General features: G+C 41.0%; 1 protein-coding gene across 2 annotated transcripts; it reads left to right on the top strand.

The window, feature by feature from the left end:
* The first annotated feature begins 14 nt into the window (after window positions 1-14).
* On the top strand, window positions 15-19673 carry LOC120059240 (ras-related protein Rap-1A-like). 2 transcript variants are annotated; one of them, XM_039008132.1, is made up of 9 exons: window positions 15-122; window positions 11319-11427; window positions 13143-13231; window positions 13338-13406; window positions 13491-13547; window positions 13683-13823; window positions 17500-17643; window positions 17826-17944; window positions 18931-19673. In XM_039008132.1, the coding sequence occupies exons 3-8, from the start codon at window positions 13175-13177 to the stop codon at window positions 17913-17915; spliced, it is 558 nt and encodes a 185-aa protein (XP_038864060.1). In that variant the 5' UTR covers window positions 15-122; window positions 11319-11427; window positions 13143-13174; the 3' UTR covers window positions 17916-17944; window positions 18931-19673. The 2 variants fall into 2 exon arrangements, with proteins under 2 accessions (XP_038864060.1, XP_038864061.1); XM_039008133.1 differs by lacking the exon at window positions 11319-11427.
* Window positions 19674-27997: the final 8324 nt, after the last annotated feature.

The following is a 27997-nucleotide window of genomic DNA, read 5'->3' as shown; positions in this document are numbered from 1 at the left end:
TGTTAGGGAGTGACGTTTACAGTGCCGAACGAGGTTCATTGATGTCTTGGTTGAAGTATATTTTCGACCTAGATTCATTGAAGTCAGCAACTCCAGTGAGGCGGCGGGGAGACCAAAACACGGTGAGTAACGATTATATCTGGCCATAACAACCGTTTTGGGCTAATCAATACTCCAATATAGATATAGGTCGGTGAAAATTTTAGAAATGTGTCAGATGGCAAAGTAGGACAGCTAACTATGGTAGTTGCTCGCTAGTCACAGCGAAAGTCTAGGCCGGATGGAAGGGAGGCTAACGTTAGCGAGCTAAAGCAGCTAAGTTAGCTAAAGCATTTAGTTACAACAGCTAGCATAACAAGCCGAAGGGAGTTGGCTGTAGCTAGTTCGCCTTAGCTATCTAGCTATTTTGGCTAATTGGCAATTGATGGACATACCATTTAACAAGTTAGCCACTACATGGTTGGCTCACCCAGATCGTGGACTGTTAGCTAGCTGTAACTTTAAATCGGCCCAGGATGGCAAACGTAGGGGTTAGCTTAGCTAAATTGCTAGGAAGGCAACTTCGACAGCTAACTAAATAGTAACTTGGCTAGCTAAGTTAGATGCAGATTGTTACACCAGATAATGCGATTTAACCAACAATTTTTGGTATCCAATACTGGGAGTTACAGGTTAGGTACTGTTTGGTGTGATACATAGAATTTCCTACCAAGTAAAGGAATAATCCACCCCAGAAATACAATCAATTTGTTGAAAGCCTATGTTCAGTGGGTAAAAAGATTATCTCCATGATTTAACTTGTAAGTGGTCTGTTTGAAATCTTGTAGGAACTTGTCATATATATTCTTAACAAAAATATAAACACAACATGTAAAGTGTTTTATCCATGTTTCTTGAGCTGAAATAAAATATCCCAGAAATGTTTCATACGCACAAAAGCTTTCTCTCAAATGTTGTGCCCAAATTTGTTAGTGAGTATTTCTCCTTTTCCAAGATAATCCATCCATCTGACAGGTGTGGCATATCAAGAAGCTGATCAAACAGCATGATCATTACACAGTTGCACCTTGTGCTGGGGACAATAAAAGGCCACTAAAATGTGCCGTTTTGTCACACAACACAATTCCAATGATGTCTCAAGTTTTGAGGGAGCGTGCAATTGGCATGCTGATTGCAGGAATGTCCACCAGAGCTCTTGCCATAAGCCGCCTCCAACGTCGTTTTAGAGAATTTGGCAGTACGACCAACCGGCCTCACAACTGCAGACCCAGTGTAACCAAGCCAGCCCAGGACCTCCACATCCGGCTTCTTCACCTGCGGGATCATCTTGAGACCAGCCAGCCGGACAGCTGATGAAACTGAGGAGTATTTCTGCCTGTAATAAAGCCCTTTTTGTAGGGAAAACTAATTCTGATTGGCAGGGCCTGGCTCTCCAGTGGGTGGGCCTATGCCCTCCCAGGCCCACCCATGGCTGCGCCCCTGCCCAGTCATGTGAAATCCATAGAATAGGACCTAATGAATTAATTTCAATTGACTGATTTCCTTCTATAAACTGTAACTCAGTAAAATTGTTGTTTTATATTTTTATTCAGAATACATGGTTCTCGTCTAGCCCAAAGGCCAGCAGAGGGCGATATTGAGTCGTTCCCATCTTACCATCAAAACGCAATGGATGCAGCCGATAATATCCCCGTGGACGGGTTCGTATCTAAAACATTCTCTATTCATGCTGCAAAGGCATCAATTTCCTCTTGAACTATAGTTAATGGTGAGAAGGTGAAAAAAGACAGGGACAATTTGTGCTCTTTATGAAACACCATTTTCTACCACCATGCAAAAGTGGCTAATGCCTAGGAATGCTAGTCCTGGATGTTGCGTATTGCGTTCAGCCAATCAGGTTGCAGCAGTCTGTTCACCCCTGGCTGAATGCAGGGTGCAACATCAGTAAGTAGCATTAGCCACTTGCATGGCAGTGGAAAATTGTTTCAAAAAGAAAGTATGCATATTTCCCCCCTCCTTCTCGCCATTAAATCTACTTAAGGATGAAATTGACGCCTTAGCAGCCTGAATGGAGAATGTTTTTAGGTACGAACCATCAATAGTACTATCTGCCGGCCTTTAGGCTAGTTCTCGTCACTGGAGATAGGGGATAACACACTATCACATTTTAATAACGCTTTTAAAACAATTACCTGCTTTTCAGACCACCAAATCAGCCAATAAAATGGTATTGGCATACTTGTCTAGAACACATCCATCCACCTATATCGTCATGACAATGTATATATTACGTTTAGATGTGCTCAATCTAAACAGTGTAGCAAATTATTCAACACAGTTTCTCCAAGTACCATCTTTCAATGCGCCCTGTGTGTCTGGGAACAGGCTGTTGTTGCCATAACAACGTACTCTTGCACTCTGGGTGAGACTCCTAAATTGATGGTGCAGTTTGTTTAGGTGATTTTACAGCTAGCTAGCTACTTCATATGCAGATATTAACTGGTATTATTGTGTATAGTTAAGTTTGCTACTTAGCTAGCCAGCCAGCCCAGAGAGAGCATTGCATTGTGGGTTTAGTAGTTGACTTGAGCTGCAACAGATTTTCACATGCTGCTACTAAACTTATAACATTTGTTCACAAAAAATTTTGTGTTCACATATTACTGTTATTTAACACTGTTAATCATAGGAATTTGTGTTTTGTGGTGGAATTATCCATTTAACTTGGTGATGCAATCTTCGTCTCGATTTGGCCAGTTGCAGGTGGTGCATTTTGAATTTAGAAAATGCTCCGTTATTACACTGAACAAAAATATAAATGTAACATGCAACAATTTCAAAGATTTTAGGGATGCATGATTATATCGGTGAACGTATCGGAATCGGACGATATTAGCTAAAAATGCCAACATCGGTATTGGCCGATGGATGTCTAGTTTAACGCCCGATGTTCAAAACCGATGTCAAAGTTGACATGCATACCTATATAACGAAGGTATATGATGTAATGACGCCACGTAAAATTTTGCGCTATACGTGCAACACAGCATTCCTAAATTAACCCACAATGTCTGCTGTGTGGATCGAGCAGTCAAGCAGTCATTTCAAAGAGTAACAAAATTTCAGCGAGACAACAAAGGCGAAATCCATTAAAGCCAAGATAATGGCATTTTTTGCCCTTGACAATCAACCGTTCTCTGTCGTGGGTGATGTTGGCTTTCGCTGACAATTCGAGCACCGGTTAACACTACCAAGTGCGCTATTTTTCCGATGTTGCCCTAACGGAGTTAGACAGTAATAGCGTCACTGCTATTAGCTTCACGACATGCATACTATGGAACTCCGTTTGGGTCTTTGCGTGTCAAAAATGATACAGTAGAACTGTCAAAGCTGAACAAAAAAAGTCAGCAAACAAGCAAACACCAGCCATGAACGATGTTTACAATACCGCGTTGGTAATAACGCATCATTTGTTCGACCGTAACTTCTGGGTTAGCTAGTTTTAGCTTGGTACCTAGCACCAATACAACCAGCCTGAAAACAATGACCAATAAAAAATGCAGTCATTTTCATTATTCTTAGCAATGATTTAGGAATCCTTGTGAGAAAGTATTAGCTTGGTTGCCACTTGTTGTTCGCCTATTGAAGTTGAACTTCAGTTCATGAAAATAAATAGCTAGCCAGCTACTTAACCCTGTTGTCCAAAGCTAACGTTAAAAGCATCCAGCTAGCTTCATCTGTCTAGTGATGCTCGACCGACTTATGTGTTGTGATGCTAGCCACAATAAGGATTAGGCACAATAGTGGAATTTGCGGTTTGCCTTCAAAATCAAAGTATGTCATTGACAGTGAATGAATAGAATTATGGCATACTTTTATTTTGAATACTAACCGGAAAGTCCACTATTGTGGCTAATCCTTATTGTAGCTAGCTTCACATAGATGGGTCCAACCACCATTAATCAAATAAGAATTGTCTTTTATAAATTAGGGTTATTTTAGATGACACCTAGCTATATAGTTAGCTACTGAAACAGATTGTTCTTCCCCAAAAACATAGCAAAACGACATTTGTTTAAATCCATGAGCTAGCTAGCTTGTTTTATGACCAGCACTGTAGCACTGCACGACAACTTTACGAGCATCATAGCATACGTATTGACGAATCGTTGTGACATATGAAATACGAGTGATAGCGTAATCAATGTGTAATAACTATGTAAAAAATGTATGAACGCGTTAAATTATTATGTGATGTGCAGTCATATTCAGGTCCTGATTGGTCAACAAGCTTATTTGACACGTTAAATAGTATATTTTTGGACACGCAAAGACCCAGACGGTGTTCCATAGAAATCCTGGTTGAGAATGAAACCACTGAACAACGAAACAGCAAGTAAGGGAAAGAAATAGGTTTTGATTATGTTTTACTGGTCATGGGGACATACGTAAATGCGAACATAATCATTTTATAGTCTGTGCATGTGTGTAACCTTTTATTTAACTAGGCAAGTCAGTTAAGAACAAATACTTAATTACAATGACGGCCTACCCCGGCCAAACCCGGACGACGCTGGTCCAATTGTGCGCCGTCCTATGGGACTCCCAATCACTGCCGGATGTGATACAGCCTGGATTTGAACCAGTGACTGTAGTGACACCTCATGCAGTGGCTTAAACCGCTGCATCCGTGTAACTATTTAACTGTACTAGAATGCTTAAAAGCCCGCAACATTTTTTATATCGGTTATCGGTATTGTTTTTTTTGCAAGGAAAATATCGGATATCAGTATCGGCCAAAAATGTTATATCTGTGCATCACTAGTAAATCAGTCAATTGAAATGAATTCCTTAGGCCCTAATCTATGGATTTCACATGGCTGGGAATACAGATATGCATCTGTTAGTCACAGAAACCTTTAGAAAAAAAGATATGGGTGTGGATCAGAAAACCATTCAGTATCTGGTGTGACCACCATATTCCTCATGCAGCACGACGCATCTCCTTCGCATAGAGTTGATCAGGCTGATTTTGGCCTGTGGACTGTTGTCCCACTCCACTTCAATGGCTGTGCGAAGTTGCTGGATATTGGCAGGAACTGGAACACGCTGTCGTACTCGTCGATCCAGAGCATCCCAAACATGCTCAATGGGTGACATGTCTGGTTAGAACTGGGACATTTTCAGCTCCCAGGAATTGTTCAGATCATGGGGCTGTGCATTGTCATGCTGAAACATGATTGTGGCAGATTAATTTGCATGATAATGAGCCTCAGGATCTAGTCACGGTATCTCCATACATTCAAACTGACACTGATAAAATGCAATTGTGTTCGTTGCCTGTAGCTTATGCCTGCCCATACCATAACACCAACGCCACCATGGGGTACTCTGTTCACAACATTGACATCAGCAAACCGCTCGCCAACACAACGCCATACACTGTCATCTGCCCACTACAGTTGAAACTGGGATTAATCTGTGAAGAGCACACTTCTCCAGCATGCCAGTGGCCATCGACGGTTAGCATTTGCCCACTGAAGTCGGTTATGATGCTGAACTGCAGTCAGGTCAAGACCCTGGTGAGGATGACAAGCACGCAGATGAGCTTCCCTGAAACGTTTGTGCAGAAATTCTTTGGTTGTGCAAACCCACAGTTTTATCAGCTATCCGGGTGGCTAGTGTCAGACATTCCGCAGGTGAAGAAGCCGGATGTTGAGGTCCTGGGCTGGCATGGTTAAATGTGGTCTGCGGTTGTGAGGCCGGTTCGACGTACTGCCAGATTCTCTAAAATGGCGGAGATGGGTTATGGTAGAGAAATTAACATTAAATTCTTTGGCATCCGCTCTGGTGGACATTCCTGCAGTCAGCATGCCAATTGTGCGCTCCCTCAACTTGAGTTGAGGGAAATACTGTCTGTCACATTTTTTTATGACAACTGCACATTTGAGTGGCCTTTTATTGTCCCCAGCACAATGTGCAGCTATGCAATGTTCATGTTGTTTAATCAGCTTATTGATATGGCACACCTGTCAGGTGGATGGATTATCTTGGCAAAGGAGAAATACTCACTAACAGGGATGTAAACAAATTTGTGCGAAAAAATTGAGAAATATTGTTTTTACATATGGAACATTTCTGTGATATTTTATTTCAGCTCATGAAACATGTGACTTGTTTATATTTTTATTCAGTATACAGTAATTGTTTTGCAACATGAAGTAATCCAACAATGTGTATGCCGCCATCTTGTCTATTTCAAATCTTCTCTCATAGGTTATGATCAAACGTAGCAGGCATAGAAGGATCCCTGAGCGGAGTCCCTACTTCTGTTTTTTTTTATGGGAAACTGAAGTTGGGTTAAATACTGTATCCCTGAAAACCAGAAACATCCGCTTTCTTCCGATTCCGTGGAGAGTGCATTGATCGAGACAGGTGAGTGTCATCATGACATGCTGCACTTTGGGGTGGAACCACCTGTCTCAATCAATGAGGGGGCAAAAAATTAAATGGAGAAGATGGCGACGTACACATTGTTTGATTACTTAATGGAGCAAAATATTTATTTGTTTTAGTAACGAAGCCTTTTCTAAATTCAAATGCACCACCTGCAACTGGACACTGACATTTTAGAAGATGCATCTTTGGCAGAATCGAGAACAAAGCTAGTATCGCCAAGTAAAGGTTGGTAAAAATGTTGTGCTACACCAAACAGTACCTAACCTGTAACTCCCAGTCATGGATAGGGCTGTTACGGTGACCGTATTACCGCCACACCGGCGGTCACGGGTAATGATGGCATTCAAATCCACGTGTCCGTTTAGTCACGGTAATTAGGCTTCTCCAACTCTGATGCTGCTGATGGTCATTAGTAGCCTACCAAACTTGCTAACTGCCTGGTACTCAGCACTCTATTGTCCCTCATCACTCTGACATCAATGCAAATGTTATCGAAAATCTAATCAAACACTTCGAGATTTCATGTTGCGCAACATTTCTATAGGCTATGCAATTTTGTGAGAAAACAGAGTGATGGCCTCTTAAAAAGAGGATCCCAGCAGCTTTCTATAGACTAGACCTACTATATTTATTTCTCAACTTTTCTAATTATTAAGCACATTGCTTCTTTACAACACGAATATAACTTACCTGGCTGGCATGAAAATAAACCACAGGAAAGCGTCCTCCATTCGCTTTTTAAGTGTATAGATATATTTTTTTCCACTGCTTCTGTTTACAGACAAGTGCATGATAATGGTCCATTCTAAATCCAAACAAATTTCACACATTATTTACATTTAGTAAATGTATTTAGTATATGTAAAGATGAGATTAAGTCAAGAATAGTCTGCTGGGTGACAATATTAGCCTTTCTTGTGAATGATGGCTAGTTTAAGGCAAGGCCTTTTTTTGGTGACTTTTTAAAATCATAGTCGCACACCTCATGTAGCCTAGCCCATAGGCTTATATGTTTTGTTAAGGTTTGTATCACAACTAAAGTTGCCAAATAACTTCTTAAAATGTAGCACATAATCTGCTTTACAACGGGTGTAGACCCTAACTGGCATACATGCGCAGTGCGAGAGTTTCATGTTTGGAGAAGATAATTTTCACCATATAAATGTACCTTTTTATAATAAAATAATTGCATTTGTGGTCACTTTTGCAAATTTTTTATTTATTTTTTATTTCACCTTTATTTAACCAGGTAGGCTAGTTGAGAACAAGTTCTCATTTGCAACTGCGACCTGGCCAAGATAAAGCATAGCAATTCGACACATACAACAACACAGAGTTACACATGGAATAAACAAAACATACAGTCAATAATACAGTAGAAAAATAAGTATATATACAATGTGAGCAAATGAGGTGAGATTAGGGAGGTAAAGGCAAAAAAGGCCATGGTGGCGAGGTAAATACAATATAGCAAGTAAAACACTGGAATGGTAGATTTGCAGTGGAAGAATGTGCAAAATATAAATAATGGGGTGCAAAGGAGCAAAATAAATAAATAAATACAGTAGAGGAAGAGGTAGTTGTTTGGGCTAAATTATAGATGAGCGATGTACAGGTGCAGTAATCTGTGAGCTGCTCTGACAGCTGGTGCTTAAAGCTAGTGAGGGAGAAGTGTTTCCAGCTTCAGAGATTTTTGCAGTTCGTTCCAGTCATTGGCAGCAGAGAACTGGAAGGAAAGACGACCAAAGGAGAAATTGGCTTTGGGGGTGACCAGTGAGATATACCTGCTGGAGCGCGTGCTACGAGTGGGTGCTGCTATGGTGACCAGTGAGCTGAGATAAGGCGGGGCTTTACCTAGCAGAGACTTGTAGATAACCTGTAGCCAGTGGGTTTGGCAACAAGTATGAAGCGAGGGCCAACCAACGAGAGCGTACAGGTCGCAATGGTGGGTAGTGTATAGGGCTTTGGTGACAAAACAGATGGCACTGTGATAGACTGTTGGAGGCTATTTTGTAAATGACATCACCGAAGTCGAGGATCGGTAGGATAGTCAGTTTTACGAGGGTATGTTTGGCAGCATGAGTGAAGGATGCTTTGTTGCGTTCTAGGAAGCCGATTCTAGATTTAATTTTGGATTGGAGATGCTTAATGTGAGTCTGGAAGGAGAGTTTACAGTCTAACCAGACACCTAGGTATTTGTAGTTGTCCACGTATTCTAAGTCAGAGCCGTCCAGAGTAGTGATGCTGGACGGGCGAGCAGATGCGGGCAGTGATCGGTTGAATATCATGCATTTAGTTTTACTTGCGTTTTAAGAGCAGTTGGAGGCCACGGAAGGAGAGTTGTGGTGTGTTCATGCTAATGGAACATTTGCGCTTATAGCCTACTGCTATGTGCGCATTGCTGTGCTCTTAATGTGAAGAAATAGCCTAATAGTTTATCAACGTTTTAAGCTAGACGTTCTGATTAGTTGCGTCAGGCTCATTGCATTAAAACAGTTTTTTTGATGCTAGTGGTCTATTTCTTTCTCGAATAGAATAGGTCAACTTTTGAACTATGGGGGATAGTAGATTAATATAGCCTCGTTATTGTTATTTTATTGTGTTTTATAATTTTTTACTTTAGTTTATTTGGTAAATATTTTCTAAACTCTTTCTTGGTTAAGGGCTTGTAAGTAAGCATTTCACGATAAGTTCTACACTTGTTGTATTCGGCGCTTGTGACAAAAAGTTTGATTTGATTTTGGATAAGGACGCACGCTGTTGCGTCCCCGATGTCTGTCTTCACTTATAGCCTTAGATAAAGATCTGATCACGTGAAGAAGAGCCATGTGAGTGAGAGGTGCTTTGCCACGCAGCCCGAAGAAGGGAATTATAATTATTATATTTAGCCCAAGGGCACAACGGCCACTGGCTGCAAAAAGCATGGATTCTTTTAGGGGGCATTATGGCCACACGAAGGGGGTGCAGCCGGGTGTACAGCCTGTGCAAAAAACAAAGCTGAGCTCATGCCTTTTCATGCGACTTTATTCAAATCAATAGTCGCATCATGCAGTGATAGAATGTATTGACAATCAAAACATATAACCCAACATTTGTATCACAACTAAAGTTACATAACTCTAAATTAAGCATATAGGAATACCTGTTTCTTTGTTAACCGCTCAACACAGAATAGCAGCATGTGCGCACTCCCTTAAATCGTTTGAAGAAAATATCCTTTCTATTTTATTCAGTTCAATTCTATTCTTCATACTATAAAATAATGTCATGGAATTCGACGCAAATCTTGTCTGCTAAATGAACTAGTGTAGACCACAGCCTTATTGTATAGCCAGATCATAGCCTAACATAAGGACAACTTAAGCTCAGTGACTTTCAACGTGGCACCGTCATAGGATGCCACCTTTCCAACAAGTCAGTTCGTCAAATTTCTGCCTGCTAGAGCTGCCCTGGTTAACTGTATGTGCTGTTATTGTCAAGTGGAAAGATCACTGTGTGCAATGCCAACCGTTGGCTGGAGTGATGTAAAGCTCGCCGCCATTTGACTCTGGAGCAGTGGAAACGCGTTCTTTGGAGTGATGATTCACCCTTTGGTAGTCCAATGGACAAATCTGGGTTTGGCGGTTGCCAGGAGAATGCTAGCTGCCCCAATGCCTAGTGCCAACTGTAAAGTTTGGTGGAGGAGGAATAATGGCCTGGGGCTGGTTTTCATGGTTTGGGCTAGGCCTCTTAGTTCCAGTGAAGGGGAATCTCAATGCTACAGCATACAATGGCATTCTAGGCGATTCTGTGCTTCCAACTTTATGGCAACAGTTTGGGGAAGGCCCTTTCCTGTTTCAGCATGACTATGCCCCTGTGCACAAAGCGAGGTCCATACAGAAATGGTTTGACGAGATCGGTCTGGAAGAACTTGACTGGCCTGCACCAAGCGCTGACCTCAACCCCATTGAACACCTTTGGGGTGAATTGAAATGCTGACTGTGAGCCAGGCCCAACATCAGTGCCCGACCTCCCTAATGCTCTTGGTTGAATGGAAGAAAGTCCCTGCAGCAATGTTCCAACATCTAGTGGAAAGCCTTCCCAGAAGAGTGGAAGCTGTTATAGCAGCAAAGGGGGGGGACCAACGCCATATTAATGCCCATGATTTTGGAATGAGATGTTCGGCGAGCATGTGTCCACATACTTTCTGGCAAAGTAGTGTATGTAAATAGCAAGGGTGGCTAGTGTTGTCTTTTGAGAATTATAATTGGATGCATGACATGCCATTCAGGAGAACACCCATGTGCAATAAAAGCAAATAATTAACCACATTCCCATCAGGTGCCCCTTTGTATGCATTTAAGATTGTCAAAAAGATGTGTTATCCATAGATAAAATAATTGTCTCTCAATTTAGAGAACTCTGACATGTTTAAAGTAGCAGATGTTTTATAATCTGCCAGAAACTCTCTCACTCAGAAGTCTGAAAGAAGCCAGGAATGATTTGGCTGTCTGACTGATAAGCAAAGTCAGCTTTTATGCAGTAAATTGCACCTCAATTTTGAACAGAAATCTGAGTAAACACAGATAACCTTATGTTGCCCATTCATTGGCACATTCTGCATGGGTTTCTTTTGTAGTTCTAACAATGGTCTGGTTTTCTTATCATTTAGGCCTTTTTCAACTTCACTTTTCAAGTGAGGATTTTGAGACCATATTGATGGTGATGAGTAGATGATTCGGCCTAATGTACGCCTACCGTTTGACAAAATGTTTCCCACTCCCTCAAAGTGCAGGCCTAAGATTATTTTCAAAAAGTGAACTGCAACTTATATATTTCTTCTGTCTTTTTCCTATCTTTGTGGGGATTCTCTGGCATAGCCTAAATCCTTTGGCTCCCACCACAGCCTCCACACCTGTGTGTCCTGGGAACTGCTAGCCTTCCCTCACCAGATGTAGTGGGGAGTTGTCGTTTCCAGCCTTGTACACGGTAGGTTATGTCCTTAAAGTGGGTGTTTTTGCTGGAAAATGAGTTTGTGCAGATACTATGCTATTAGGCTATATGCTGCTTGGGAATGATCAACTCGCATAGCGTTAGTAAAAAGAACAACAAAAAGTTGTCTAGCTACAGGTTTTCAGTCCAGTTAACTGCTGTCTACTGTGTTAACTGGATCTGAACCCTCAATGACTTGGAAGATATCAAGAGGCTAGTGTTCTCACTGCCAGTGGGCATGGTGGATGTGCCAACATCCTGTCAACATGGAAACACTCTCCATATCAGCTGTGCTTTGCAGGAATTCTAAGATTGGGATTGACCATGTGAAGTTCTACAAGCATTTATTTGCTTAAGTGCTACTCCAGATGTGTTATATCTAATCAGAAAGAGGCTACTAAAGGCTGTGGCCACGTCAGATATAAATTAAATGCCTTTTTGAAACGTTTTTGGCAGACACTTTGTTTAGTTTTCTTACTGCGTCTGTGGGTTCTAAGTATGCTTCTAGATTGGAGCTGATATCGGAATCAAACACACGCTGCCTTTCTTGGCCTGGTCATTATTTTACATCAGTGGTCATTCTCTTACTCTAATCTCTGTTCTGTTTTCTATATGCACAACATTTTCACAAAGGGGGGGTGTATTGCAATGGCCTGAGGATTGAATGGACCTTTGTAGCATCCCTCATACCGCCCATCTGTCCATTGTAGGCTTGTGGTGCTGCTGTCCTTTGCAATTTGTTAGATTTGCGTAGTGGGTTAGGATTGTTTCTCTGCACATAAAACCAACATTTTCTCATGGAGTAGCTTTTGCCATTACCTGGTGGTTATTCCTATTTGACATAAGACATGTTGATTTATTGGTGGAAAGATGCATGTTAAACACGTTGTTTCCAATATGGTCCCCAATGGAATAAGCACAATGCAGACAAAACAAAAATAGGTTTTGTGGGGATAATATTCTGGGGGAGAAGTGTCTCTCTTGGCAGGTGCCTCACATTTCCATGGCTGGCTCCAAGACAGAACAGGAAATGCGAATTGAATAGGTTTGTAATATCAAGTCATAAATGCCTGACTGTTGTAAGAGTTTTATAATGTTGTGCTAATTTTACAAGCCCTACTTATCACTGTGCCAAGCTGATGGAGGTGGCGACTCCTCGCCCCACACAGCCTGCTCCTAAGCATGCTAATGAGATTAAGCTATTTGTGGTACTGCGGCTATTACCCACCAACTCCATAGAGACTGAGCTGTGTGACAATTAGCATCAGCTCTCTGCCACTTACTCAAGTGTTAAAGATGTAGTGCATAATCCCGAGGGTGGAACAAATCTCTGGGTTATTTTGGCTCTTGTCTATTTGTTTCCTTCTTTTGAAAAGGGAACATGGCCTCCTCATGTCAGCTGATGTCCCTGGGTAGTGGTGGGATGGAGGGATTCTTTTTTTGTCAGAGGGAGAGGAGTTTCAGTTCCTGAATATGTGTTGTCAAAGGGATACCACAAGCAGACCGTTATGTTCAGGCTGAGCTATGTATGAGTAGTTAGATAATGGGCAAGCTGAGGGGAATGAACAACTGCAAAATGTTACGTCTAGATCTGATGAAAGCTGAAAGACATTATTGGGTTCTCATCTGTGGCTGGCAATGTGTTAAATTTATATACATAGTGACGTAAGTAGGCCTAAACAATGCTCTCTCTCTTTGCTCTCCTCTTGCAGACCTTTGTGCTGTCTAGTGAAGTAACCCCACCATGCGTGAATACAAGCTTGTGGTGTTAGGCTCCGGCGGTGTCGGCAAATCTGCACTGGTGAGTAGTGCCTTGCCTAGGTTTCTATTAAGGCATTCTGGGTGTAAGTGATTTGAGAATTGATATCACTATTTATGTTCTTCTTTCCTTGCTTATTCTCTTCCAGACAGTCCAATTTGTACAAGGTATTTTTGTGGAAAAATATGACCCCACAATAGAAGACTCCTACAGAAAGGTATGCTGCCCTAAAGTTACTAAGAGCTCCATTGCCACCACTCAAGTGTCAAAATGGTACTAAACTTTACTCCCTCTCCCACAGCAAGTTGAAGTGGACGGGCAGCAATGCATGCTTGAAATCCTTGACACAGCTGGAACAGTAAGTAGAACATGTCCACGTTAGCCATTGTAACAGATTGTATGACGGCAGTAAACGTTAGCCATGGTAACAGATTGTATGACGGCAGTAAATATGACCAGTATGTAATGAAGTCTTTCATCTGCTGTTTTACAGGAGCAGTTCACAGCAATGAGGGACCTGTACATGAAGAACGGTCAAGGCTTCGCTCTTGTATACTCCATCACTGCACAGTCCACGTTTAACGACCTACAGGACCTGAGGGAACAGATCCTGAGAGTAAAGGACACTGAGGATGTGAGTATTGTTGTTATTCAGGGCTCAGTCACTGTCGTTGACACTGAGGATGTGAGTATTGTAGCTATTCAGGGCTCAGTCACTGTCGTTGACACTGACACATGACCCAAACCGGCTGTGCACATGCGCCATTGTGCATAAATGTATATTGTCCCCCCACACCAAACACGATCATGACACGCAGGTTAAAATATCAAAACAAACTCTGAACCAATTACATTAATTTGGGGACAGGTCGAAAAGCATTAAACATTTATGCCAATTTAGCTAGCTAGCTTGCACTTGCTAGCTAATTTGTCCTATTTAGCTAGCTTGCTGTTGCTAGCTAATTTGTCCTGGGATATAAACATTGAGTTGTTATTTTACCTGAAATGCACAAGGTCCTCTACTCCGACAATTAATCCACACATAAAACGGTCAACCGAATAGTTTCTAGTCATCTCTCCTCCTTCCAGGCTTTTTCTTCTCCTGACTTTTTCTTCTCCTGACTTTATATTGCGATTGGCAACTTTCATAAATTAGCTGCATTACCGCCACTGACCTCGTTCGTCTTTCAGTCACCCACGTGGGTATAACCAATGAGGTGATGGCATGTGGGTACCTGCTTCTATAAACCAATGAGGAGATGGGAGAGGCAGGACTTGCAGCGCGATCTGTGTCACAAATACAACTGACTTCTATTTTACCCCTTGGCAACGCAGACGCTCATTGGCTCAATAATTTAATAATATAGACTTCTACATTTATTTTGCAACGTGGGTATAACCACGTAATAGAAGTCAGTTCTATTTGTGACGCAGATCGCGCTGCAAGTCCTGCCTCTCCCATCTCCTCATTGGTGTAGTCAGCCTGGGAGGATGTGAGTATTGTAGCTATTCAGGGCTCCGTCACTGTTGTTGATGTGCTTCCAACACTTAGGCCTTGTTGTCAATGCATTTATTACAGCTGTTATGATCACTATGATTTGTATGCAGTTATGTTCTAAAGTGCCTTCATAAATTATTCACACCCGTTTACTTTTTCCCCACATTTTGTTGTTACAGCCTGAATTTAAAATGGATTAAATTGAGATTGTGTCACTGGCCTACACACAATACCCCATAATGTCAGTGGAATTATGTTTTTAGAAATGTTTACAAATTAATGTAAAATCTGAAATGTGTATTCAACCTCTTTGTTATGGCAAGCCTAAACATTAAAATACATTTTAATTTGCTTAACAAGTCAGAAGTTGCATGGACTCTGCGTGCAATAAGTGTTTAACATGATTTTTGAATGACTATCTCATTTCTGTATCCCACATATACTATTCTGTAAGGTCCCTCATTCGAGCAGTGAATGTCAAATGACAGATTCAACCACAAAGACATGGGATGTTTTCCAATACCTTGCAAAGAAGGGCGCCTATTGGTAGATGGGTACAAATAAAGAAAGCAGACATTGAATATCCCTTTGAGCGTGTTGACGTTATTAATTACACTTTGGATGGTGTATCAATTCACCAAGTCACTACAAAGTTACAGGCGTCCTTCCTCACTCAGTTGCCGCAGAGGAAGGAAACTGCTTAGGGATTTCACTGAGGTCAATGGGGACTTTAAAACAGTTAGAGTTTAATGGCTGAGATGAAGAACTGAGGATGGATCAACATTGTAGTTACCCCACAATCAAATCAAAGTTTATTTGTCACGTGCGCCGAATACAATAGGTGTAGACCTTACAGTGAAATGCTTACTTACAGGCTCTAACCAATAGTACAAAAAAGATATTAGGTGAACAATGGGTAAGTAAAGAAATAAGAACAACATTAAAAAGACAGTGTAAAATAACAGTAGCGAGGGTATAAAAGTAGCGAGGCTACATACAGACACCGGTTAGTCAGGCTGATTGAGGTAGTATGTACATGTAGATATGGTTAAAGTGACTATGTAGATATGGTAAACAGAGAGTAGCAGCAGCGTAAAAGAGGGGTTGGGGGGTGCACACAGTGCAAATAGTCCGGGTAGCCATTTGATTACCTGTTCAGGAGTCTTATGGCTTGGGGGTAAAAACTGTTGAAGCCTTTTTGTCCTAGACTTGGCACTCTGGTACCGCTTGCCATGAGGTAGCAGAGAGAAAAGTCTATGACTTGGGTGGCTGGAGTCTTTGACAAGTTTTAGGGCCTTCCTCTGACACAGCCTGGTGTAGAGGTCCTGGATGGCAGGCAGCTTAGGCCCAGTGATGTACTGGGCCGTACGCACTACCCTCTGTAGTGCCTTGCGGTCAGAGAGAGGCCGAGCAATTGCTGTACCAGGCAGTGATGCAACCAGTCAGGATGCTCTCGATGTTGCAGCTGTAGAACCTTTTGAGGATCTCAGGACCCAGGACCCATGAGGGGAAATAGGCTTTGTCGTGCCCTCTTCACGACTGTCTTGGTGTGCTTGGACCATTCTAGTTTGTTGGTGATGTGGACACCAAGGAATTTGAAGCTCTCAACCTGCTCCACTACAGCCCCGTCGATGAGAATGAAGACGTGCTCGGTCCTCCTTTTCCTGTAGTCCACAATCATCTCCTTAGTCTTGCTTATGTTGAGGGATAGGTTGTTATTCTGGCACCACCCGGCCAGGTCTCTGACCTCCTCCCTATAGGCTGTCTCGTCATTGTCGGTGATCAGGCCTACCACTGTTGTCGTCTGCAAACTTAATGATGGTGTTGGAGTCGTGCCTGGCCATGCAGTCATGGGTGTACAGGAGGGGACTGAGCACGCACCCCTGGGGGGCTCCAGTGTTGAGGATCAGCGTGGCAGATGTGTTGCTACCTACCCTCACCACCTGGGGGCGGCCCGACAGGAAGTCCAGGATCTAGTTGCAGAGGGAGGTGTTAAATCCCAGGATCCTTAGCTTAATGATGAGCTTTGAGGGTACTATGGTGTTGAACGCTGAGCTGTAGTCAATGAATAGCATTCTCACATAGGTGTTCCTTTTGTCAAGGTGGAAAAGGGCAGTGTGGAGTGCAATAGAGATTGCATCATCTGTGGATCTGTTTGGGAGGTATGCAAATTGGAGTGGGTCTAGTGTTTCTGGGATAATGTTGTTGATGTGAGCCATTACCAGCCTTTCAAAGCACTGCATGGCTACGGACATGAGTGCTACGGGTCTGTAGTCATTTAGGCAGGTTGCCTTTGTGTTCTTGGGCACAGGGACTATGGTGGTCTGCTTGAAACAACATGTTGGTATTAGACTCAATCTGTTGAAAATGTCAGTGAAGACACCTGCCAGTTGGTCAGCACATGCCCGGAGCACACGTCCTGGTAATCCATCTGGCCATGTAGCCTTGTGTATGTTGACCTGTTTAAAGGTCTTACTCACGTCGGCTACGGAGAGCGTGTTCACACAGTCGTCCGGAACAGCTGATGCTCTCATGCATGCCTCAGTGTTGCTAACCTAAATGACAGAGTGAGAAGAAGGAATCCTGTACAGACATTGGGGGAGCATGTCAGAGAAGATGGTGGCTTTGAGATAGAAATGTCATGGCTGATGTTTGCCAGTTTCAGCCATGCTCTTATTTCTGCCTCATGCAGAGTTTGTACATGATTGATTCATTGTCACATTATGGAGACTGATATGGCTTATATTTTTGTTTTGAAAAGAATGAGGAAAGAACTGTCAACATCCCTCTATTTCTCCCTATTTTGTATCAGGTCCCCATGATCCTGGTAGGCAACAAGTGTGACCTGGAGGATGAGCGTGTGGTGGGCAAAGAGCAGGGACAGAACCTGGCCAGACAGTGGAACAACTGTGCCTTTCTAGAGTCCTCCGCTAAATCAAAGATCAACGTTAATGAGGTAAGTCCCACTGCTTTCACGTCGTCACCTGGACTGAATTAAAGTGTTTTATATCTCTTATTTGAAAGGAATTGCAACAAAAAAAAAGTAATTATTGTCAAGTAAACAAGTGTGATTATCTGGAGCCTATGACAGAGTTAGTTAATGCATCTCTAACTACCAGCTCCTTTGCTCCTATTTAGATTTTCTATGACCTGGTCAGACAGATCAATAGGAAAACGCCGATAGAAAAGAAGAAAGCAAAGAAGAAGTCAAATTGCACACTGCTCTAAAGTTCTTACTTGCAGCAGCTCTGAGCCAGGTGAGATCCGGAACCTATATGTATTATGTTTTTGTACTGAGTCTAATTTGATCATAATCCCATGAGTATGTACTTGCATTGATATTTTTGCTTTCTATCAGAATAACCAGTCTCACGTTCTTCAGTCACGCATTCCATGTGCAATTGCTCTCACATGGAGTGTACTCTCCCCTACGTATTCATTTGGACAGTGAAGCTAAAACCTTTAATATGGCTCTATACTCCAGAATTTCGGATTTGAGGTCAAATGTATTAGGCGACATGAAAGAATGTCACCTGTTTATTTGAGGGTATTTTCATATCTGTTTTGCAGTTATGAAATTAATGCACTTTGTTTCTAGTGCCCCCCCATTTGAAAGTGTCATAAGTATTTGGACAAAGTCACTTAGTGTATTACATTTAGTGAAAAGTTTAGTATTTGGGCCCATATTTCTAGCACGCAATGACTACATCAAGCTTGTGACTAATTTTTTGGGGGGTATGATATTTATGTCTAATTTTCTCACTCGTCATTATTCACAATTCATTCATGATTATCTGTAATCATGGTAGCAATGCAGCCACATTTAATGTAGAACTGTTCAGAAACATTCTTATTTACATTGACTCAAGATGACAATACATTATTTACCATTAATTTCTATTGGGCACAACATAATCTGAAACACAACCAAAACAAACTGCAAATGCATCCAACAAGTCACAAGCTTGATGTAGTCATTGCGTGTTAGGAATATGGGACCAAATACTAAACTTTTGACTATATTTAATACACTATAAGTGAATTTCATGACACAAAACGCTAACCTTCAAATTAAAGGTGACATTCTGTATTGTCGCCACATAAAACATTTTCTCAAATCCAAAATACTGGCGTATGGAGCAGAAATTCTAAGTTTTAGCTTCACAGTCCAAATAAATACGTAAGGGTGTGTAAATCAAAGCACCTCTGGAATATCATTCCTCTGTGTCTCTATTACCTGTAGGAAACTGAATTACACAACTGTTGCCCATTTGGAAGGTGCCAGCATTCCAAGACCTTTCAACAACGTTTGGAGAAGTTTGATAAAGGCAGACAAGTAATTATCTTCCTCACCACTCTAATAATGGAGGATTCTTCTTCTTTGATACTCTTCTCTGCTTCTTAATGGTTACAGATCTTTTTGTCTTTTTAAAATGTTGTCAATGGGTCAGCCTTGTGAGGAAGAGTTTTGCCTTTCCCCTGTTTTGGAAATTATAATTTAAAAGAAGAGACCACCATGCGGATTTGGGGAATTGGGTTGTTTTGATTGCAAATATTGTCAGATCTTCGGCACATTTCAAATGACAAAACGTTTGCAAAATAAATCATGGGAAATGTTGGCCTTTTTCATTACCATACCCTTCTGCACTAATTGTGTCAACAGTAATGCATCAATGTCCATATGTTTTCTTTCTCCTACTACTCTTAAGTACTTTTATTCATCAAATAACATATTTCCTAAGTGACTTTGTTTTATGGGAAGCTGTAAGGCTTTCATATTTCCCATAATATATTCTGATTACTTTTTTGCATAATGCTGTGGAAAATGTATATTTTATAGAATGGGGGAAATGAAGACTTGATTTGTTTGTCTTGAGGCTGAAAATATATTGTACTAAAAACCAACTCTAATATTGCTTCTTGTTACCCAGTCACAAAAGATTTTCCAGCTTTTATGAATGATTAAATTTTAGTACATTTTCATTATATTTTGTCAATGCCTTTTTATTCCTCTACATAATAGTAATTAAGTCAAAAGGTCAATCTGAAATGAACATGCTCTCTCAATAAAAATACATGTACAAGTGTGTAACTCAGTGTTACCCAAACTCAGTCCTGGGGACCCCAATGTGTGCATGTTTTGTTTTTTGCCCTAGCACTATACAGCTGATTCAAATAATCAACTCATTATTAAGCTTTGATTATTTGAATCAGCCAGCTGTGCAATGCTATGGCAAAAAACAAAACGTGCACATGTTTGGGTCCCCAGGACTGAGTTTGGGAAACACTGGTTTAAACAGGTGTGTGGTGTGAAATGGATTGTGTTTTTCAGTGTTGTAGAGTCTGGTCTCGGGACTACAGTGTCTTGGTCTCGGATCCATTTTTACACGGTCTTGGACAATGAGAACATGTAATTTATTTCGAGAGCAGACGAGATCAGGGACCTCATAAGTTATAAATGTATGCATGGGTAATTTCTGGAAGACTGCGCACGCACAAATATTGAGATTCATAAACTTGGCGCAAGCTATACATACGCATGTTTCCCGTTATAAATCAGACCTGTTATAAAACTGTGTGAATGAGCATTATAACCACCTGAAAAACACCCATCATTCACCTTTTTATGGTGATTATGGAGCCCCACAATGCAGGTGTCATAATACCCATAACCTAGCAGTCAAACTGAAATGGTTCCAATTGTTTTTCCACCATACATTTTTCCCATAGGGGATTTTAGAAACACTTGAAATAAGGGCTGTGTTATGTGATATCTCATCCTGGCGTGATGTTTTGATAACCATGTAAATCTCTCAAACAAGGTGACTTTTATCCATATATTCAACTTTATTTACTCTGATTAGAAAATGTTAATTAGCTTCAACATAGACATCATGCAAAACTGCTAGCTCCTGCACGTCATCTCTAGCTGACACCTTTGCTAACAGCTATTGTCAATTTAAAACGTGCACAAGACAGTCCACAGAATTGTCAATTGAAAGAAATGTTGCCAATTTATTAGTTACTACATTTAGCTAACAGTTAATCCAGAGATTCTTACCTTTGTCTTCCAGATATTCATGCCGTTTGTGGTTCTTTATGATAACCACATACACAGCTAATTAGCATTTCATTTTGGGTGGGGGTAAATACAGGCCATTATATATTGATAAAAAGGCACCTTGTCCTAGAGAGATTTACACGGCTATCAAAAAAACTACATGAAACACAGACCTTATTTTAAGTGTTTCTAAAATCCCCTATGGGAAAAATGGATTGTGGAAAAACGATTGGAACCATTTCCCTGTTTGACCGCTAGGTATTACAGGTATTTTGACTCATACTGTGGTACTCTATAACGCCCTTCTTTGCTGTATACTTTGGAAGTATTGGAATTAGGCTGAGACATCCTAAGGGAAATAGTAATGGCAAACTTGATCAAATGTCTTTGGAGGTTGCAGAATGTTTGCGTTGCAACTAAAGTTGTTGTATCTATCTCTGAAAAAAAAAAAACATTTACAAATAGTTTTGGACCTGTAAACAGATCGTTTGCGTTCAATAATGTTTTGCATTTACTTTTTCCCAAACCTAAATATACTGCACTGCCCGCGAATTCTAAAACATTTTCTACTGGGAAAAAATGTAAACTACTACTTGCAGTGGCAGCCTACACACTTCGTTGCAAAAGATCAACTGTCTGTTCACCTGTCAAATTATACTATAGGCATGTGTTATAAACCGCTCTCCCTTTCGGCTGCATAGAGCAAAAACAAATTATAATAGTTTATCTAATAGGCCCAATTAAATAAGATGCGGATAGTAATTTGTTGTACGCTACTTCGTGAATATGAACTCATCATAGCCAGAAAAGGTGAGGAATTTATTCTGCAATGGTTATGTATATTTATGTATTATGTTTATAATTAAATACTGTCTACTCGAGAAATGTGACATTACAGTATTCAGACAGCCTACAATAAAAAAGGTGAACCGTCTGTTCTACGGTTAAACTGCACATCGCATTGAGCAAAATACTTGAAATAGCTTATCTATTAAATGAGAGCTGGGAGGAATGGTCGCCTATCCAAACTTGTTTTATAGGCATTTAAACTATTTTGCGAGTATGAAACCAACACTTTCAGAAATGAGGAGGAATGTATTCTGCAATGAAGATGGAAATAATAGGAATTAGATGCCTATTTCTAATTATTTTAGAATCCAAAGATAAAATAAATAGGCCTAGATTTGTGCTCTTCTCATCAACAGGAAATGATTGCATATTATTATATTTAGCTATCTGTTTTTTGTTATGAATAACAGTAAATCTTAGTGGGGCAAAAAAAAAAATGTTATCCAAGCCAGCAATGCCACGACACAACACAACACGGCACTAAACAATACATGAATTGCACTATAACGGTGACAAACAGTGCCCACAAACTGTCGTGTGCCTACAGTCGTGGCCAAAAGTTTTGAGAATGACACAAATATTAATTTTCACAAAGTTTACTGCTTCAGTGTCTTTAGATATTTTTGTCAGATGTTACTATGGAATACTGAAGTATAATTACAAGCATTTCATAAGTGTCAAAGGCTTTTATTGACAATTACATGAAGCTGATGCAAAGAGTCAATATTTGCAGTGTTGACCCTTCTTTTTCAAGACCTCTGCAATCCGTCCTGGCATGCTGTCAATTAACTTCTGGTCCACATCCTGACTGATGGCAGCCCATTCTTGCATAATCAATGCTTGGAGTTTGTCAGAATTTGTGGGTTTTTGTTTGTCCATCCGCCTCTTGAGGATTGACCACAAGTTCTCAATGGGATTAAGGTCTGGGGAGTTTCCTGGCCATGGACCCAAAATATCGATGTTTTGTGCCCCGAGCCACTTAGTTATCACTTTTGCCTTATGGCAAGGTGCTCCATCATGCTGGAAAAGGCATTGTTTGTCACCAAACTGTTCCTGGATGGTTGGGAGAAGTTGCTCTAGGAGGATGTGTTGGTACCATTCTTTATTCATGGCTGTGTTCTTAGGAAAAATTGTGAGTGAGCCCACTCCCTTGACTGAGAAGCAACCCCACACATGAATGGTCTCAGGATGCTTTACTGTTGGCATGACACAGGACTGATGGTAGCGCTCACCTTGTCTTCTCCGGACAAGCTTTTTTCCGGATGCCCCAAACAATCGGAAAGGGGATTCATCAGAGAAAATGACTTTACCCCATGGTTGACAGAGGAAGAACAATGATTCCAAGCACCACCCTCCTTTTGAAGCTTCCAGTCTGTTATTCGAACTCAATCAGCATGACAGAGTGATCTCCAGCCTTGTCCTCGTCAACACTCACACCTGTGTTAACGAGAGAATCACTGACATGATGTCAGCTGGTCCTTTTGTGGCAGGGCTGAAATGCAGTGGAAATATTTTTGGGGGATTCAGTTCATTTGCATGGCAAAGAGGGACTTTGCAATTGATTGCCATTCATCTGATCACTCTTCATAACATTCTGGAGTATATGCAAATTGCCATCATACAAACTGAGGCAGCAGACTTTGTGAAAATGTATATTTGTGTCATCCTCAAAACGTTTGGCCACGACTGTACATAAAGCTGTCCCATTAGCAGAGCTTTCTTTTCAGCACCATTGAGTGAATCCTTACCACCGCTACACCTGGCTATCAGCGGAGCCTTGTCTGGCAGCGAAACAGTTATCATGCCTCATTTACTGCCTTTTCTAAAAACATAGCTGATATGGCTAACTTGCTTAAACAAATGTGGCTTCTACTGACTACCGAGATGTACAAACTATGACATAAGGGAACGATGAGCAGATAAGATGCAATGAGCAAGCTAAGATGGACGTAGTCAATATAACTATTTGTTTAGCACTTTTAAAATGTACAGCGATAGAATTCAGAACATGGACCATTCTTACAGTATTCTCTCTGTACACCAAGTCAGAACCGTAGGATAAATAAAGGGGGCATATAAGCAGACAATGAAAGCTCTTACAATATTTGATTATGACATTTCTCTAAAACAGACTATGGGTTACATGTGCACCACCACCAACTCATGATGTTATGAGGGGGAAAGGGACCAAATTATTAGGGTGAGGCACATGGGCTACTAACAGCTTACTACACAACATACACTTAGTATTACTTTCTCAGATACAGTATACATATATCTCCCTGGCATATTGCATCATTTATGCAGCAGCATACAATACATTTTTGGACTCACCTTGTTGTGCTGTACTCACTTGAACAGGAACGTGGTGCGACGGTCCTTCTTGTGGGCAAATTTTGTCATCAAAGTCTGGCGTTCTCTGGATTTATGGTGCTTTCAAGACAACTGGAAACTCAGAAAAAACAAGGTTGAATCATGACATCAGTGATCTTCATGTCAGAGCTCTAGAAAGAGCCCTGAGTTGCCGACTTGGAATTCCGAGTTGGATGACCGTTTAAAACATATTTTCCCAGTCGGAGCTCTTTTTTTCCCCAGTCTGAGATTTCCCAGTTCCGAGTTTCCAGTTGTTTTGAATGCGTCAGAAGTCATGCTGGATTGAGAGCATGGCCAATGTATTTGACCTTTTCTGGCCCATGGTGTTGCATGTGAATGTTTATGCTTTTAAGCTTGGAAAAGAAACCCTTAAACCCAGACTTGGACCACACATCCTCTCCACTGAATAGCAGGCTAGTGATTGCTTTGCAACGCTTGCAGTTAGCCACTGATTCCTTCCAAACCACTCATTGTTGAATTTGCGATTTCCAACTTGTTGTGTAATGTTTATGTCCTATGGCGGATGAGCACCAATACGTTTTATCTAGAATTTCTCTTCATATGAAAATTCTTGAAAAGGATTTGCCCAAGTAGATTGTCGACTTGATTCATGACGATGACTGCTTGTCTAGCTTGCTAGTTAATATTTTTGAGAGTATGATGTTGACATGATCAGTCCAATCAAAGTATAACGCGATTTGACATAATTTTATCTGTGACCAATGACCTTGAGTCTTCTTGGATGGGCACTTCTTTTTTTTTTCAATTTAAAGTTTTATTAAGTTTTCTTGTTTTTCAATCAACCAACAAAACACATTCCACGTTCACAGATGTGACAGACTTTAAAAAAAATAACAATAATTTAAAAAAATATATAATAATAAACAAAAAAACCTTGCAGCAGCACTATCAAGGTTCTTATTAGCTATTTACAACCTTAGCTGAGATGACAAGCAAATAATGAGTTTTTACAGCACCTTACACAACATGTATCTGCTCATTTCCCTAATCACCCCCTTCACTCTGTCCAATTTCAAATATAGTTGAGTAGTGGAGATCAGAGTCTATCAAACTTGGGCTGTCTCTTGCTGAGGTCATAAGTGAGCTTTCCAAGAGGAAGAAAGTCAACAATCTGGTCAATCCACATTTTAAATGTATGAGAAGTATTAGAAGCCCGCAATAGAAGAATACATTTCTTAGCAAAGTATGTAATAGTCATAAACAAATTTTCTCTGTCGGGATCAAGAACAAAGTCCTGCTGGGCATTAAGAAGATAGATACACGGGGTCATATCAAACTGTACATCTAGTATTATCTGTGCAGCAGTATGTATAGATTGCCAAAATCTGGCAATCCCTCTACAACTCCAAAATATATGCATATAGGTTCCACTTTCAGAGGTACATCTTTTACAGTTAGGAGAAATGTCTGTTTTCATTCTATGGAGTCTTACCAACCCCTACTCTGTGTATTTTCCGCTGGCTGCCCCACCACAACAGAAAGCACTGAGCTAGGCTGAAACACCTGCATTTTGGAGTTGCCTTATTCAAGAAAGCAAAGAAAAAAACATGTATGTATGCAACTTTATTAACTCATTGATTTTTTTTTTTTACATTGTTTGCAAACTGATATGTGACACTTATTAATTCCTAAAAAAAATGCAAAACAGGCCACACAAAAAATATATACAGTACCAGTCAAAAGTTTGGACACACCTACTCATTCAAGGGTTATTAAACCCAATACAATGTTGAAAAACAGAACGCTTCCCACCACTAGATCAAATAACTAGATGTGAGCTGGACGTGATCCCAGCACTGCCACCAATGTAGCAGAAGAAAGTGAAAGCTGCAACAGGGAATCTAACCAGGGCTCATGCGTGGCAAAGTGAGCGGCCATTGCCATGAAAGCTTAATAGTCCTCTGGGCAGAGGCAGTAGGCCTACAATGCTGGCATATGCCTTGTTACAATAGCCTAAGTATATAACATGATTGACACAACCGTAATAATCATCATGAAACGGCTATAAGTGTAACCCAACAAAATGTATTATTTTACGTTAACCTGTTTAACTGTATTGATATGGCTTAATTGATCATAGACCAGACTCATTATAGTTGCAAATACCATGCAGTTGCACCTTGGGAATCTAAACCAAACAGATTTTTTTGCAGGTCTTCGGTTTCCCCACATTAACTGATTCATTAATTTCCCATAATGAAAATGTATCCCCATTCCCCAATCAAATACCTTCATCGATACCACAAATAAAACATAAAAATACAGCTTTTTACTCCAATCTGGCAACCCCCATAAAATCCGACATAGTAGGGCCTCCCAGGAGGCGCAGTGGTCTAAGGCACTGCATCGCAGAGCTAGCTGTGCCACTAGAGATCCTGGTTCGAGTCCAGGCTCTGTCGCAGCCGGCCGCGACCCGGAGACCCATGAAGCAGCTCACAATTGGCCCAGCGTTGTTCTAGTTTGGGGAGGGTTTGGCCAGCCGGGATGTCCTTGTCCGATGGCGCTCTAGTGACTCCTGTGGCGGGCCAGGCGCATGCACGCTGACACGGTCGCCAGGTGTATGGCGTTTCCTCCGACACATTGGTCTGGCTGGCTTCTGGGTTAAGAGGGCGTTGTGTCAAGAAGCAGTGTGGCTTTGCTGGGTTGTGTTTCGGTGGATGTGCCGCTCTCGACTTCTTCCGAGTCCGTATGGGAGTTGCAACGATGGGACAAGACTGTAACTACCAATTGGGGACAAAATGGGTTATAAAATAAAAAATGTAATCTGACATAGCACCAGTATCCCAAAATATTAATGGAAAACAAACATAGAAAACAGCATTGGCATTAATGAGGCTACTATTATATTATAAATATTTCGGTGACAACCTGGTTGATTAACAATATTGGGTTGTTAACACGTTTGCTCAAAATGCATTTCTCTAATGACTTTCAAAAGATTGTTCTGAAGTTAGTCCAAACTTCAGAATTCCTATGAATGAAGTTGCACAAAAATGTGTATTTTCCTACGAATTAAGTAACACAAAAAATATTTTTTTTTCATACGAATTAAGCCACATAAAAACGCACAAATCTGCTGAAATAGTTTTGTGAGATTGTGTTGCAACATCTTATAGCCTATTAAAACCTGGGCTTTCTACTTTAGTCATAACATTACTGTCCTTTATCGTGCACTCGCTTAGGGGAGACCGTGGGAAATTATAACCTATTTTGTATTTGTATCTAGGCTATTAGAGAGACCATGGTTAGTGATAATTTACAGAGTGGCTCTCTATTTGTCCTCAGAATATAATTTTGGAGCATTTAAGGCCTCTGGAGCATTTAAGGCATTAAGTGCCTTTCTCAATGCAGAAGTTTCACCTAGTCGGCTCGGGGATTCGAACTAACAACCTTTGGGTTACTGGACTAATGCTCTACCTGATAGGCTATCTGTCCTCAATTTTGCATGTTGCAAATGCAATATGTCACGGTAACGTCTCTGTGGTGACGAGAGTAAACAGAACGAATCTCATAGAATTAGAATGAGACAGTTCGTTCTATTTCCATGGAATCGGCCCTCAGCCTAACATTTATCAACTTCCCGCGTGTCTGAAATACAGCAATGTTTGCAACGTTAGTAATGCGCTAACTGCTGTCCCCAATTGTCACAGTTCATCCTCCATCTAATTCAGGCCTATTATTCATGATGATTAGACGTTCCTTTTAATTAACTTCAAATGGCTTAAAAGCCAAACGATTATCCTAGAAAATGACCGACGCACCAGCCAAGCCCTATAACGTCGTCTGCAGGAATTGGAGAAATGCGACAGCAGCGGAACTTCGTGAGATGTGCCCACAGCAAAAGGCCCGTTATTTGGCTTATGAGGAACCACCTAAGGAGGCGCAGGGTGTGATGGCTGTAGCGCGGCAGAGGGTATGTGCCAGGCTAACAGAGTGGAAAGGCAGACAGGCCACTGTGAATGCTGCGCAACAGTCAGAAAGAGCTAGGAGAGACACAATAATCGCT

Source organism: Salvelinus namaycush, chromosome 14, assembly GCF_016432855.1.
Source record: "Salvelinus namaycush isolate Seneca chromosome 14, SaNama_1.0, whole genome shotgun sequence".
NCBI lineage: Eukaryota > Metazoa > Chordata > Actinopteri > Salmoniformes > Salmonidae > Salvelinus > Salvelinus namaycush.
The sequence above is the reverse complement of the archived record's forward strand: the minus strand, read 5'-3'. Positions and strand labels throughout refer to the sequence as shown.